We start from the raw sequence: 17,098 nt of genomic DNA on the forward strand, positions 1-17,098 counted from the left end.
TCAGGGAAAGGAATAGGGATGAGACAGGGAGTGTAATGCCCTGAATGTCAAGGCTGCAGACACAGGCCCACTAAAGACTGAGATTTAATCAGAAGGTTTTAGAACATTTCTCTACCCTACATCTTACCCATATTGGTGTGGTGGCACATCTTACCACCAAACCAATAGGGCTCCACTATAAAAAAACCAGTGAATTACATCTCAAAGAGCTGCAAGTCACAGACTCTCTCCAAGGATGATTACTTAGGGACGTTCAAAATCAAATGAGGGATAAAAACAAGTACACTAGAAACATTTGGAACCTCTGGCACCAACAGCTACAGCAAGCTTTAAGTACAGTCTAACTCCTAGACAGAGTAACATAAATCATCACATTAAAGGCCTGATTACCTCAGTTCCTATTAACCAATATGAAATGTTCATCTTTAAAAAACAAAAAAAAAGGACAAAGCATGCCAAAAGGCATTTAAAAAAACCCCAGTCCAAAGATATAAAGCAAGCATCAGAAAGAGACTCAGATATGACACTGATGTTGGAATTACCAAAGAATTTGATTAATATGTTGTGGGCTCTTGTAGAAAAGTAAAAAACATGCAAGGGATAGGTGACATAAGCAGAGAGATTAAAAATTCTAAGAGTCAAGGAGTTCTCTTATGTCACAGCAGGTTAAGGATCTGATGTTACTGCAGCAGCTCAAGTTGCTGCTGTGGCTTGAGTTTGATCCCTGGCCCAAGAACTTCCATATGCTGTGAGTGTGGCCAAAAAAATTCTAAGAGTCAAAAGGAAATGCTAGAAATCAAAATTATTGAAACAGATATGAAGAATGCCTTTGATGCCCTCATCAATAGATTGGACATGGCAAAGGAGAGAATATGTGAGCTTGAAGAGGTGTCCATAGAAACCTTCCAAAGTGAAATATAAGAAGAAAAAAGAATGAAAAAATGGAATATCCAAGAACAGTGGGCCAACTTCAAAATGTGTAACACATGAAAAATGGGAAGTAACAATGACTTAAAACTTTCCAAACTTAATAACAAACCCCAAACTCCAGATCAAGGAGGCACAAAACACCAAAAAACAAATGAACAAACAAACAAATGAACAAATAAATCTACACCTAGGCATATCATAGTCAATCTTTAGAAGAGTGAATACAAAGATTTTGAAAAAGCTAGAGAAAGAGAACATATTACCTATAGAGGAACAAGAATAAAATTACACCCAACTTCTTGTGAGAAACTATGAAAGCAGGAAGATAATGGAGTGACACTGTTCATGTTGAAAGGAAGAAAAAAAAAATCTAGAATTCCATATCCAGCAAAATTATCCCTCAAAAACTTTCTCAGACCAACAAAAACAGAGAATTCATCACCAGCCAACCCTCCCTGCAAGGAATGGGGAGTTTTTTTAGGCAGCAGAGAAATGGTATAGGTTAGAAGGTTGGGTCTACAGAAAGAAAAGCACCAGATAAGAATTAAATGAAGCTAAATATTAAATCTTTTTTCTTATTCTTAATTGATCTAAAATATAACTGCTTGTTTACAGTAACAATGGTAACAAAGTATTTGGTGACTACAGCATATAGATCAGTGAAATGAATGACAACAATGTACTAAGAGCTGGGAAGAACTGGGAATGCACTGTTATTAGGTGCCAGCAGTACACTTGAAATAGTACAGTGTTATTTGAAGCAAGCTTAGATTAGGTAAGAATGTATATGATAATTTGGGCAACCTCTGTCTTTTTTTTTTTTTCCAGCTTTGTTTGAAGTATATAAATTTATCAAAAAAAGAAATACAATTGATATGCTAAGAGGAGAGATAAAATTGAATAATAACATGGTGCTCAAAACCAGAGGAAGGCAGAAAAGGAAGAAAATGACAGAACAAATGTCACAGAATAGAGTTATAAACATGGTAGACGTCGATTCAAATATATATTTCTACTATAGTTTTGACGTGAAAGGTCTAAACAGAGCAATTAAAAGACAGAGATTGTCAAAATAGATTAAAAACAAGACATCACTATATGCTGACTATAACAAATCTACTTTAAAGACCCAAAGAGGTTAAAGATAGAGGGTAGAGAAAGATTTATCATGCTAACACTAATCAAAAGAAAGCAGTTTTCTTAATTTCAGATAAAGCAGTCTTTGCAACAAGGAAGATTACCAGGAATAGAGAGAGAGGTGATGGAAGACATAATAAAGCCTTCCATTCTTCAAGATGCTATAATAATCCTAATGTGTATGCACCTAACAAGACAGCATCAAAATACATGTGGTTCTGCACCATCAAAGGGCTGGGAGGGGACTCTGGGTTGGCTACCTCTTTGGTATCAGAGCCTTTCTTTAGCCTCACCTAAAAATATATATATATATATTTTTGGGCTAAACTGGACCCTACCTATTTCACTGATCTCTGCCTTATAATCTCCAGTAAAATTTTCCTGAAAAATTCTCAAGAGACCCTCAAATCTTTACACTTACCAACCATGGTATGTTAATGGATAATGGCTCTTATAAATAAGTGCTATTCCTATTGACCAAATGTTACACAAGGCTGCTGTGATTAATAAACCACAAATCCTCTTGAGGACATTTCAATTCATAGCATATATTTTCTCAGTCATCTGATGCTAAGCTAATACCACTGTGCCATGTCAGCGCTCAAGAATGAAAAGGATTCTCATATATACAATAAACATTAACTCTTATGCTAAGTCCTCACTCCATGTTCTCTTCGGTAAGAGCAAGCCAGAGTCATGTGTGCGGTCCTTCTGCCTCTCCTGGAATGCTGCTGCTTCACCTCCTCTCCAGACTCTCTACACCCCTCAGGGCCCAGCTCCAGCCTCTGCTTCTGGCCACTTCCCCTCACTCTTAAGTCTCTTCTCACTGATCATGACCACCTCTGCCAGCCTGTGGGAGGTGGAGTTTGGGCCATCTGAAGGCAAGCATTGCTTAATTTTCTTCTTCTTTGTACCCCGAGCAAGTAGACAGGTAAGACACATGAGAACTTGAAAGTGCTGATAAGCAGAATTTTAAGACAGCAGTTTTGATTTGTTCAAATTAAGTGTTCTCAACAGAAGGAGAAAGAAGATAAAGGGTGTCAGTATCAAGGGATCTAAGTGGTGCATCTCATGTCCTAGTTCATCCAAAACTTGACTTTTTGTGTAGTGATGGTCAAATTAAAGCTAGCAGGTACTCTCATTTTCTGTGCTATTTATGAAGTTTGAGTTATTTATCAAATGTATCAAGAGGTTAAAGATAGAAGGTAGAGAAAGATTGGGTAGGTATTTGCTTGGAGTCCAATAAAACATACAATTAGCAAACTGGCAAAGTTAGTCTTTCACACCTCATGGTGTGAATTTCCTGCTACTTTGTTCACACTAAGAGTCACGCTACTTAGCTTGACCACCATATGCAGTTCCTCTCACTGAAGACACTTACTGAAGAACTTAGGAAAGCTCACAGTATTCAGGTAGAGAGGTGCCAAGAAGTGGGTGAGAACTTGTAGTCCAATCAGATTTTCACCCGTTGCCAGCTTCATGTCCTTGGGAAAGTTATTTAACATTGCTGAGTTAGCTCCTATAAAATGGGAATAACTACCCTAGAGGGGATGAGAAGGTTAATGATTCATACATGTGCAATCCCTGACTTGCAAAGAGAGCAAATTAAAGAAGCTATTGTCCAGGGCTCTGGTACTTAATCAAAGGACAAAAAAAGCTCATGTCCTCATTCAGGCAGGCGTTATCGAGTGTACTGCTGTTCTCCAGGACCTGAGATTTCTCTCATCCTTCCTGGGATTTGCAGACTTGAAAGACTGTTAATTTATGATTCTGTGCAGTCAGGCATGAAGTGCAACCAGCTAGTGAACTTTTTGGTATGTATGCAGCACGTAAATGGAAAATAATGAATTTTTTCATGTAACTCCCTTGACTTAAGAGGAAAAAAATCCTATTTTTAACATATGCCAATAATTCATTCTCATTACTCAAGGTACATTCCCTTTCAACATGTGGCATCTGGTCAATAGCCAAAGTTAAGGAAAGGCTGTAACAGTTAAATACAAACCTATCCTTGAATTTTGCTCCATTTGCCTAAAGAGGTCACCACATTTTTTCTGAGACACAAGTCCAAAGTTCTACCCAGGAAATCTTCCTAGGTTTTACAGTTCCTGCCTCCCTGGCTAGATAATACCCTCCCTTAATAAAGACAGGCTTCCACTATTAACATCTTCCCTTTCTTACCACATTAGATATAATATCTTTTCTCTTTTTAAAAAGTGATTTGGGGAGTTCCCTGGTGGCTCAGCAAGTTAAGGATCTGTTGTTGTCACTGCTGTGGCGGGGATTCGATTTCTGGCCCAGGAACTTCTATGTGCTGCAGGCGTGACCAAAAAAAAAAAAAAAAAAGTGATTCTGCATTATCATTGACAATCAAAGTACTATTACTGTACAGCTCATTTTAGAATTTACCTTTCCTTTTGTCTAAACTGGAAAAACTGTTTACTTCTAGTTTTAGGGGTTAAAAAATTAAGTCAGTGACTTAATTGAGAATTAAAGAATTCAAAGTGACTGCTAAACAGTGGTCTACAGTTTGGATTAAACTTACCTGTGATTCTTTTTATATATGTTTATTTTTACATCCACACCTGCAGCATAAAGAAGTTTCTAGGCCAAGGGTTGAATCGAAGATGCAGCTGCCAGCCTATACCACAGCCACAGCAACACTGGATCCGAGCTGCATCTACAACCTGCACCACAGCTTGAGGCGACACTGGATCCATAACCCACTGCGAGGTCAGCGATCAAACTCACATCATCATGGAGACGATGTCAGGTTCTTAATCCTCTGAGACACAATGGGAACTCCTTTTTATATATCTTAAAAAATACACTCAATCTGTAGAGGTTACTGAGGTTTAGAGTACATTTTAAGGACTCTTGAGGGAAAAGAAACGTGATTATAAAGGTCCTCTCTTAAACAAACTCAGTGAGGAAATTCCCAAACTCAGTCTTTCATCCTGCTTTAATGACTTCATTTATGACTTGTGTGAAGAATGTGAACACATTAGAAATAGTAGCCATTGGGAGTTCCGTTGGTGCAGCAGAAATGAATCTGACTAGGAACCATGAGGTTGCAGGTTCGATCCCCGGCTTTGCTCAGTGGGTTGAGGATCTGGTGTTGCTGTGAGCTGTGGTGTAGGTCGAAGATGTGGGTCGGATCCTGCATGGCTGTGGCTGTGGTGTAGGCCAGCAGCTGTAGCTCCGATTCGACCCCTAGCCTGGGATCCTCCAAATGCCACAGGAGTGGCCCTAAAAAGCAAAAAAAAAAAAAAAGCAAAAAAAAGAAAAAGAAAAAAGAAATAGTAGCCATTTATTTTAATATCAGTTTTTTATTATAAAGTGCATTTTGATTAATTTATGATCTAGGTAAGCTGTTAAGATATCAGTATACTCTCTGGAATAATAACTTTACAAAGATTTAAAACAAACAAAATTTTAAAAGCCTTTTTATTTCCTTCACCATTATTGTTTTACAATACAAATATCACCTTGTGAATACACAAAAAAACCCTACGGAAGATAATTCTGCTGCACGTAAAATACAGAATGGATATATATAACTTCTTCATCCTTAAAAAACTATTTTGTTCTCCACATTGGCAAGTATAGAATAGAATACTTCCCCAAACATACTTATGTTAGGAGCAAAACTTAGAGTTACATGCAGTTCCTGCACAAATATATTTTAAAGAAATAGATCTTTTTTTGTTGTTGTTGTTCACCAACAAAATTGTCATGAGAGTATGGATAATTATAGCTTTCAAGTTTAGCTTAGTGATCATTTTCAAAACTCTCTTTTTAAAAACAAAGTATTCATGGCTGTCTCATTGTATAGTTAAAATCGAACTACCAAATAGATGAAAAAATAATTTAAGTGGTACATGTCATTGCCACCTGCTCACAATATGGGAACAGGCTCTGACTTTCTAATTAACTCTCCCTATTCTTTAATTCATAGCAATTTAAAAACCATAAGCAGTCTTCTGATTTAATTTAGCTATAAATGAAAAATTTAGTAGTGTATACATACATTTATACTTTCATGGAATACTTTATTTTAAATAAAAACATTTAAGATTGCCTACTGACCATACAATCAAGACAAGAAAGGCACTAGAAACATAGACAAAGTTCTCTCCCAAGAAGCATTTTAAAATTTTAACTCTCTTCTCTCTGACATGTAAAAATCTTTAAATTTGGTTTTCATAACATCATTTTGAAAAATAAAGTTAGGAAATACTTATTAGAAAATCACTTTATAACAGAATCTTTTTTTTTTTTTGCACTTTTTGACACACTGTCTCTGCTGATTTTTACAAAACCTAAAGTTACCAAACCTTTCTGTGTCTGTCATTTTTATTTGAATATCGGTGCAACAGGTAGAAAGATTTCAGAATTGAACCCCATTCAGGTACTTAGAAACCTTCATAGAGACATTTGCTAGAAAATGGCTTACAGCCCAATCTTTGGGGCAAGAGATATGAAAAGTATGTTTTCCCAAGAAAATAATACGCTTTATTTCCAGATGTGACTGGAAAGACCAGAACTTATGATATAAAAGCTTACATTTATGCTGTTGCATCATATACAAAGGAACATGGTAGTCGCAGGTTATGTAAATCCCAAACTTATGAACAGGAAATGTGTACAGTGCATGATAGGTGAAATTTGCTTTATTGTTGTCCAACGCAGGTCCTTTGGAGAGAAAAAAAGATCACAGTGCTGACCAGGTAACTCAATAGGTTAAGTCAAGGTAACCACTGAAGGATAACAGGATTAGGGAGGTGTTTATTTTATGGCATCTTCTCTCATGGAGTTCTTAGCACTTCGGACAGTTCCTCTTTCCCCACCTTGTACAGCTGTTATGTGTCATTCACCAACCGGCTGTACTTAACTTGCCTACCGAGGTGGACTACTGGCCAGGGGAAGGGCCAATGGTAAGATCGAGGTACAATTCCTTGGACATTCTTTTCAAAGTACTGAAATGGCCTGTACCACCACACCCTGGCCAGGAGGTTCATCTGAGAAGCTTCTTTTAGCACCTAAGATAATACAGAAAGAGAAAACCAAGTCAGGAAGCACAGCTGATGGTTCCAGCCTCAAAAGGAAGAGTCTGCCTATTTCTTAGAATCTTTAAGTATTTTCTATATTAACATTCGCAAAGGACCCCAGACCTGTCCCATGACCCACCCCCCCCCAAAAAAAGGCCTGTTTCACACTGAAACCACCATTCTACAGTCTGCATTCAACTGCAAATCAGGCCACACCCTCGCAGAAAAACCACTCCAATTCTGGGAGTACAGGAGAAACTTGTGGCTTCGTCAATCTCTTGTCTATAAATAAACACTTCAGTAAGGGTTTTAGTTACTCACTCCTCCACGATGAAAATGGACAGACTTAATTGAATGTTAAGTACTAAGCTGGTGAAGGGCCAAGGACAGAAGAGAAGGTGGGAATGCAAATCAAGCGAGAGGTGGGCACAGCTTACAAATCATTTGCCAGAACGAGGAGAGGAGAGTCTTGGCACTTCTCCCCCTGCCTCGCCAGCAACAGCAGGCCAAGAGCCATGGGAGTTAAAATGGGGAGAAAAACTCACTTGCTGATTGGCCATAGTGTGGTACCACCAGAAGAGTCTCGTGGTGATGTAATAGGCCACCACCACGTCCACAGTGTAGTGGTCATGCGCTAAGAGGATACAGAAGATTCCAACCACGCTGAGAAGCCAGCAAATCCAGTGGTACCACCATAGTCGTCGGGGGGAATCTGAAAAGGAGAAACGTGCTAGAGTTCCATTGTTCAAGTACCCCTGAGGACACCTCCCCGCGCCTCAACTACTACTTCTGAATCCAATTACCCTGAGTCTGCCTGAAAACAGATTGTTTGGAGTAGCAAATCTAAGGGCTTTAGCTTCTGTGTAACTGAGGTTAGAAAGGAAGCAGCTTATTTTACAAAGTGAATTTATTAGCAACAGTAACTTACATGTGCTTATGACTTGATTCATGTAATCATAAATACAGTTTAAAAAGACAAAGACAGGTTCATGCATCATGCTCCATTTAAAAAAACACACACACACAACTTTCCACTGGCATTTAATTAAATGTCTAAATAATTTGGGGTTAATGCTCTATACAAAAATCAATATCTTTGGGTTTATAGATCCTTATACACAGACTAGGCAATTATAATTGATACAACTGTCTTATTTGCTTTCCAGGCTCTGCAGCCATACACTAATTTGAAAGTCTTTGAGATTTCTATTTCTCAAATACAAATAAGAGAGAATCCAAATGCCTGGGAATGAATTCTAGTCCAAGGACACTCCCAAGGATAGGGGAGTGTCACTGGTCTCTGCCTCCATCTGGGAAGTCACCTGATAAGAGACTCAAAATCTCTATGAGCGGAGGCTTTCCTACCCTGTATTCTCCGTGAGTGAGCTTCAGAGGGTCAGAAATTTAAGCAAAATATTATTTGAATGTGAGGTACCCTCCTCCACCTGGGGAAGAAAGTTTAGGCTTTTACTGGATCCTCAAGGGGTCCAAGTTATCAGTCATTCATTTAACCAATATTTACTGAGCATCTATGATGTGCCCAGCACAGGAACTGCTTAATTACCCAGATCAACAAACAAAACAGGCAAAGAGCTTGCCTTCATGGGGAAATACCTTTCTCATGGTGAAGAGACAATAAACTGCCGTTCATTCTCCCTGCAAGCCTATTAGGGTCCATCTATGCCATCTATTTGAATTTTCACAGCCTCTCTCTCATGCATGACGCAGCTATCAGTATCTCTTTCTAAAGATGAGTGAACTAACACTTCCAGAGGTTAGAGGTTTTCCCCAAGATCACAGAGCCAGTAAGTGACAGCACCACAACTCAAAATTGGTTTATGACCCAAATCTTCCAAGATGGTTCCTGGCCTTATCTTCAAGGCTAAGGCCTACCTCCATTGAAGTATTTTAGGTACCAAGCAGCAGGGGTAGGAATCTCACCCCCAGGACCACTGACCTCAAGCTCTAATCTGTTCCCATTTACCACACACCAGATTACATCCCAGAACAAGGGCTAGATCATGCCCTGGCAACAATGAAGGGACACTGTTAGAATTCACAGTGCTTGCTCACATCCTAAACACAAGCAGAACACCTCTGCCTTCCAAAGTACGTCTTTTCTTCTCCTCCTGTGTTCCCCATCTTATTTTTTTAAAGCAAAAATTGGGCTTTTGCTCTTCAGTCCATTACCTGTCCCCTGTATCCCAACAATCAAAACTGTTATCTGTTGATTCCTCAGTTAATCTCTTAGCTCCTCCCACTTCTCTCCATCCCAATGTCATCGTGGTAATTTGGACCACTGCCATCTTTTTAAGAGCCAGTCTGCTAACTGTTCCCCTGCTCTCCAGTCCTGCCCTCTCCAATTCGTCCTGAAAGCTTTTGCAGAGTGGTTCCTCCCCCCTCCCCCCTTTTTTGGTCTTTTTAGGGCTGCACCCTGTGGCATATGGAGGGTCCCAGGCTAAGGGTCCCCCAGCCACATCAACGCCACGTCTTTGACCTACACCACAGCTCACGGCAATACCAGATCCTTAACCCTCTGAGCGAGGCCCGGGATTGAACCTGCGTCCTCATGGATGCTAGTCAGATCTTTTCTGCTGAGGCATGACTGGGACTCCAGCTTTCTCCTTTTGTAAAGGACAAGTCAGATGACACTGCCCCATAACCTCACTATGGGCACCCCATTTCCATCAGAGTGCAAGTTCAGACTCCTTCTCACGGCTGAGTGCACGCTCCACGGCTCTGTGATCTGGTTCCTCCTTACCAGTTCATTTTTCACTTCTCATGATTAACACCATTCGGAATTCCAACCACACTAAAGTTCCAGAAGGTACCACAAACTCACAAACACCTCCAAACTGCAACGTGTGTCTCTCCTCTGTGGTACCTGTAGCCTGGTTTTACTTGCTCTTCATGGAAACTGCCTTTATAAAGCTTGTGGAGACTTTCTAACAGTAAAATATTGAGGACAACTGAATTTTCTACAAGCAGTGAAATGAATAAAACATGCACGGAAATAATATAGGAAAACGGGAGGGGAAGGGGTGAAAGGCTTTAAATATACAGTAACATTTTATTTGCTTTTTGAAGGGTCATTGGAAATAGATATGGCAAGTGCTTATATTAAATCTGAGCAGTGTACAGGGCTACCTGTAACATTATTTTTTGTACATTTCATAATAAAATATTTTAAGTACATTTTTTAAAGGACATTCCCCATTTAGTGTCTGCATCATTCGGTGTCCCTAGACCATGCTGCTCTGAGAGACATCACTGCCCCCCCCCCCCCAGTGTACTTAGAGCAGGTAACACAGTGCCAGGTGCCTGAACAAATGGCTGCTGAGTGAACCGCCATCTACCATCCTCCAACCAGGCCTGGAATTTTATCTCCTTCCCTCTGGCTCCTTCCAGTAGCTATAAAACACCCCAAACCACAGGTGACACTTGAAGAAATGAGATGCTCCTATCAAGAAGAACCAGCACTTTTTTTTTTCAGCCACACCCGTGGCATATGGAAGTTCCCGGGCCAGGGTTTGAATCCCAGCTGCAGCTGAGATCTACACCACAGCTGCTGCAACACCGGATTCTTAACCCACTGTGCCATAGCAGGAACTTCCAGAACAGGTGCTTCTGACACGTTTCCCTGGGTGCCTGCTGTGCCTGGGCATGGTGGTGAGGTGAGTGGCTGCCTTTCGAGGTCCAGTCTTGCTTCAGTAGACTCTCCAGAAACTGCGGGAAATGGCAGGTGAGGAAATGCTCATGGAAGGCTGCCTGAGACTTACACTCTTTGATAAATAAGTAGGTGAGTGTGAGCATGACCGTGTGGCCGCTGTACAGATAGTCCCCACACATGTTGTGGGAGCCCGTGATGGACAGACCGCCGCCAGCTATGAGCTTCATTATTCTCCGCAGTTGGGCTTCCCAGTCTCCAAAAAGCTGGTGGGAAAAGAGAACATCAGACTCATCATTGGCGCACATGAACGTGTGCTACGATGATGATTTATCTTCAGAATTAAGCTCTGTGATACTGTAATATTAAGAAATGCATATTTGGTCTTTGTCCCCCATTCCTGGCACAGAGCTTCTACAACCTTCGGCATTTCCTAAGACAGAAGAGATAAAGGTGTCTTTTGTCATTCACAAAAGCCCTTTTTGACCACACCTGAGTTCAGGTTCATATGTTCCAAGTGACTTTTGGAAAGCTCCTAGGATGGGGGTGCAAGCCAGAAGAACCAACCAGGTGATTAGAGGATTGGAATGTGAGTACTCACTTCCTTCACCTTCAAGGAGGGGAGAGGGGCTGGCTGGACCTTGAGTTAGTTACCATGGCCAATGACTGAATCATGCCTATAGAATGAAGCCTCCACAGAAATTCAACAGAGTTTGCAGGCTGGTGAACATGTGGAGATGTGGGGAAAGTGGTGCAGCCCAGAGAGCGCATGGAAGCTCCGCGCCCTTCCCACCTACCTTGCCCTGTGCATCTGCATCTCTTCCATCAGGGTGGTCCTAAGATTCATCCTTTTTATAATAAACTGGTAATCTATAAGTAAAATGGTTTCCTGAGTTCTGTGAGCAGCTCTAGCTTATTAAGTGAACCCAAGGAGGGGGTCATAGGAAAAACCAATTTATAGCTGGTCGGTCAGAAGCTCAGGTGATAATCTAGACTTGTGACGAGAGGCTGAAGTGAACCCTTAACCTGTAGGAACTGGTGCTATTTCTGCGTAGACAGTGCCAGAATTGAGTGAAAGAGAGAAATTTGCTTGTGGGAGGGAAAAGCCCCTGAAAAAATGGTCACAGAAGTGTTCAGTGTATGTTTGGAGACTGCAGGAGATGTCCAGGACTGTTCTTCCCTTACAAGCTAGTATTAAGATGCGTAAAATCCCCCTTTCTTCCATGAAGTGTGCCCACTCAGTGTTCACTGTTGTTTGGACAGCCCTTGGAAGAGGATGGTCCTGGAGATGAAGCAGGTGGCCTCAGATCTTTCCTGCAATGTTATTAGCACTTTTCACAGCATGTGTGAGCAGATATTTAATTACCAATTTTTTTATTACACTGATAAAGACTGGACTGATTTCCTACTATAAGTACCATTTTTGGGGGGGGAAAATCTCTGGGAAAAATTTCGAGATCTATTTCATAGGCTTGGCCTAAAGGACAAATGTTCTACTAACTTACTAGCTAAACCAGCTATAGGCAGAGGTGTCAAATATATGAATATTTTTTGGTATGTGATTTTTGGTGACCCAAATGAAGCAAGGGACAGAATAGGATGTATCCTTAATTCTTTGAAATTATGTGGCTAGAAATGCATGTTTTTCCTTTTAATAAAAGTGAAAAAAAAGTTGATAAACAAACTTACCTGTCTCTGATACAAGTCTAGGATGAATACTAGAGTAATAGATGGTGTGAACAACTCATTCACTGAAACTTTTATTTATTCTGGCAAACAAAATTTTATGTTTATGTTTTATGTTTGTCAGCACTCTTAAATTTTGGTTAACCAATTTAATCACCTTTTCAACATTTAACTGATAATATTCTGGGTTCTAGGAAACATGTTTCATTAAAATTTCCTTTTAAAAAATTGATCAGGATTTCCTGTTGTGGCTTAGAGGAAACAAACCTGACTAGTATCTATGAGGACATGGGTTTAATTCCTGGCCTTGCTCAGTGGGTTAAGGATCTGGCATTGCCATGGGCTGTGGTGTAGGTAACAGACACGGCTCAGGTCCCATGCCGCCATGGCTGTGGTATAGGCTGGCAGCTACAGCTCCCATTCAACCCCTAGCCTGGAAACCTCCATATGCCATGGGTGCAGCCCTAAAAAGACAAAAAAAAAAAAAAAAAAAAAAAAATCGAGATTTCTAGTTAAGGATGACAGGTTGAACATATCACACAGAGGATATGGATTTCCAAACTGAAAGGGATCACTGAAAGCCCAGCTCAACAGAAGCACACAGATCTATACAGCAAGACTTAACATCATGAAACTTCAGAAACTGGGAGCTAACAAGAGACCTTAAAGCATCTAGAAACCAAAAACAAGCTTCATAAAAGAATTAAGAACCAAGCTTTTCCAAAAGCAACACTGGAAAATAGAAGGCTTTACAACTATGTTTCCAAATTCTGAGGGGAAAATATTTCCAACTTAGAATTCTATATCCAGCCGTATTATTAACTGAATGTAAACTTAAAGAAGAGACCAAGGATAAATTGAAGCCATTTCATCCATACAAGATTTCGAAATTACCACCTACGTACTCTTTCCCATGTAGAGGATATACTCTACAAAGCAAAGGAGTACACACAGAAAAAAGAAAAAAAGGATTTGCTAGGATGCCAGTGAAGGGACAGCTGACAAAATGTGCAGAAGGCCTAGAGAGGTAGCCCCCCATGTGGGTGAGTCAGAGATCTGGAGATGAGGCTAACAGAACACCCAACTTGGTGGCTTCGAGTCACAACGTGGGCATGAAAAAGTACACAGAACACTAATAGAGCAAAAAGCAAGGCAATTCCCCAATTCTTCAGAAAGCAAAAAATTGTGTTGAAAAGGAAAATTATGGGAAACTATATGAGGTGGCTATGAATAGCATTTACAAAACTGTTATAATGTAAGCACTGAGTTAAACCAAGGACAGAAAACGACACTGGGAAGATGGGCTAAGAACCTAGGATGCTGGGGGGTGGGAAGAAGGGAAGGAAAAGGCACAGAACATGTGCAAGATGGTGTTGATGGTGTCTGTGCTAGGACTCCAAATCCTGGCCTTCCCCAGGGGGAAGTCAGTAACAGAGACAGCCTCTACTGGAAACAATATTGCCAGTGTCACTTGGAAAACACACACACACACACACACACACACACACAAATTCTGTAAAAAGAGTTTAATAAATGAAGGGAAATGCCACAAGAGTCAAAGAATTGGAGAAGGAGGATGGCAGGTTGGAGTGCGGTTAGGGCGAGGACTACAGTTTTTCATAGTAAGTCCTGCAGAATCATTTTGTTCCCTAAATTGCATGCGTGATGTTAACATGAAAAAAATAACTGTTGAAAGTTTTAAATTGAAAGTTTGGTCTATTTCTGTTATAACAACAGACAATTTATAGAAGAAAATTATGGCAAAAAAGCTTAGGTAGTTCTCCATTTTACACTATTTCAAACTGCCCTCGTGAAGTTCCCTCTGTGTTCTGAAAACTATAAATCATATTCTTGAACACCCCGCCCCCAAATTCACCCTGTAATTTTAGAAGGAGAATATTTGTGGGGAAACTGTATGGATAGGAAAACTTGGACAGATTATGAAGTAAACATGGCATTGAGGAAAACCAGCCAAAACGTAATGTTCCGTTTCTTACAAGAGCCCTTAATACATCTACGCTTTCTTTTGACGGTATCTTTCCATGACTGTCAAACCTTTGCAAGGGGAAAGTCTTTAAGCTCAGCGGGGAACAGGAAAGAAGATGGATGGTTATACCAACATAAACATTTTTAATTATGCTTTAAAAAAGCAACAAACAACAAGACAAATTACAAGACAATCAGAGAAGAAACAAGTTAACATCTTTATCATGTACACAGCACAGATAAATCAAGTAAATAAGACCATTTAGGAAACAAGATTTATCAAAGGACAAAGAACGTGACCAGCTGGAGGCACTGACTCTGTCATACAAACAGAAATAAAAATTAGCTTTAACAGGAGCACATTCTTTCTCTTATCAAATTAGCAGTGAAGCAAAAGGCCAGCCAGTGGTGTAGGGCAGGAACAATGTCACAGATGTTTTCCAACAAGCTCCTCTAAGGGGAGGGACATGGAGAATGCAGCAGCCATGGGGAAGAAGAGACAGTGGGCGCTGAAGCCGGAAGGCTGGGCTAAAATCACAGTTCTTCTACCAATTAGCTGTGTGACCCTGTGTAGCCAAACCACTCTAAGTCTCAACTTCCTTATCATCAACTTAGGCAGCAAAATCCTCTGTAAAAATAATCGTCAATATTGAGCAGCAATCCAAACAGCCATTACCTGTGTGACTCAGTGCTTAACTGCTTCTAGGCATCTACTTCCAAGGAGTGACCTTGAATACGAAGAAAAGCTTTATGCACAACATTATTTATAAGAGCGACAAAGTGGAAACCCACATGGGAACTGTTAAATAACTATTCCCGTGCTATTCAGAACCTGGGCCAGGGAAGTATTAGCAACACCAGGAGATGGCTGTGATTACAGGCATGCCTTGGCTATTACAGGTACGTTCCCGACCACTGCAGTAAAGTGATTATCCCAATAAAGTCAGTCACACAAAATTTCTGGTTTCCCAGTGCATTTCATATAAACGTTGTTACACTACACTGTAGTCTATTAAGTGTAAAAAAAGTATACATGACTTTATTAAAGTACTTTATTGCTTGGAGTTCCCATCATGGCTCAGTGGTTAACAAACCCGACTAGTATTCATGAGGACTCAGTCTGATCCTTGGCCTTGCTCAGGGGGTTAAAGATCTGGCATTGCCGTGAGCTGTGGTGTAGGTCGCAGACATGGCTCAGATCCAGAGTTGCTGTGGCTGTGGTGCAGGCCAGCAGCTACAGCTCTGATTGGACCCTTAGCCTGGGAACCTCCAGAAGCCAGGGGTGCAGCCCTAAAAGAAAAAGAAAAAGAAACGAAGGTTAAATACCACAAGATTACACAATAAATAGAATAATAGGAAAATTTTAAAAATGATGAGAATTACCAAAATGTGACACAGATATGAAGTGAGCAAGTGATGGAGAAAACTGCTACTGATAGATTTGTTCAACCCAGAGTCAGCATGAACCTTCAATTTCTAAAAAATGCAGTATTTGTGAAGGGTCACAAAGTGAAGCTCAATAAAACAAAGTGTGCCTGTACCCTCTCAAGACCCACTGAACCAGAATCTGAGGTGATTCAAAGGCACTGAACTACACTATAATTGCTTAATAAATTATTAAAAAAAATAAACAAACAATGCTATGTAGTAAATTTATATTATAAATATCTTCTACTAAGAGGAAAAAACAAAACAAAATGTTTGGTATAATCATAGCTACTTAAAAAAACACGCACAGGAGTTCCCGTCGTGGCTTAGCAGAAACAAATCTGACTAGGATCCAGGAGGTTGGATCCCTGGCCTCGCTTAATGGGTTAAGAATCCGGTGCTGCCATGAGCAGAGGTGTAGGCCAGCAGCTGCAGCTCTGATTCGAACCTTAGCCTGGGAATTTCCATATGCCACAGGGTGTGGCCCTAAAAAGACCAAAAACATAATAAAGCACAGAAAAAGTCTAGAATATGCACACTACATGTTAACATGGGTTGAATGGAAATTGGTAGGAGTTCTCCTAGTCTGTCCCAAGGGAACTTGTGTTCCTGCTCGTGGGGCTAGAAAGAGAGGGATTCTCTTGGAGTTCTATAGTTCTGAGATTTGGGTGACCTTTGAGTATGGGCAGGAGAGAGGGGAAGAAAGAGGACAAGAGTAAGAAATGGGAGGAGGAAGGAGGGAGGAGAGGAAGGAGGAGGGTGGAGGTCGGGGAGGAGAAGGGAGGAGGGAAGAAGGGGAAGGAGCCCTGGGAAGGGGGAGGGGAGGGGGAGGAAGAGCCGAAGGGAGGACGGACAAGGGATGAGGAGGGGGAGGAGGGAGAGGGAGGCGGGAGGAAGAAGAAACAGCAGGAGCAACAGAGCAGCAAAAACAGGAAACTCCCAGCTGGATTGTTCATACTTCTCATTTCTCATTTTAGCTTCCTTCCCCACTCTGTCTGTTTCCCAGTATCTTCAAAGAGCAGCTCCAGACACTGTGCCTGTGTTCTGTCTGGGTGGCATCCAGTGCGAGGGTAGGAAGATAGAGTGCGCTCACGCCATCATATCTGGAGCTGTAACCTCCCCATCGGTAGGCTTTTGAGGGTTCATTTTGAAAGCAGAGTTATTTGGGGGGAATTCACACAAACGCTTTCTCAGTGGGCACTACAAAGCTGTG

General features: G+C 40.8%; 1 protein-coding gene across 10 annotated transcripts in view; it reads right to left on the minus strand.

The window, feature by feature from the left end:
* Positions 1-5,376: 5,376 nt before the first annotated feature.
* The window catches only part of SGMS1 (sphingomyelin synthase 1), a 308,323-nt gene continuing 296,601 nt past the window's right edge, over positions 5,377-17,098 (minus strand). For 9 of the 10 annotated variants that reach the window (XM_084992498.1, XM_013983509.3, XM_084992499.1 and 6 more), the window contains 3 exons: positions 10,898-11,051; positions 7,664-7,830; positions 5,377-7,109 (listed from right to left, as the gene is read on the minus strand). In XM_084992498.1, coding sequence (XP_084848624.1) covers positions 6,930-7,109; positions 7,664-7,830; positions 10,898-11,051 — 501 coding nt within the window. In that variant the 3' untranslated portion in view covers positions 5,377-6,929. 10 annotated transcript variants of the gene reach the window in all.

The sequence above is a fragment of the Sus scrofa genome, chromosome 14 (genome assembly GCF_054392235.1).
Source record: "Sus scrofa isolate SSC_HxYL_T2T_F1_AM1 chromosome 14, Sscrofa_HxYL_maternal_Yorkshire_Landrace_v2.0, whole genome shotgun sequence".
Taxonomy (NCBI): Eukaryota; Metazoa; Chordata; class Mammalia; order Artiodactyla; family Suidae; genus Sus; species Sus scrofa.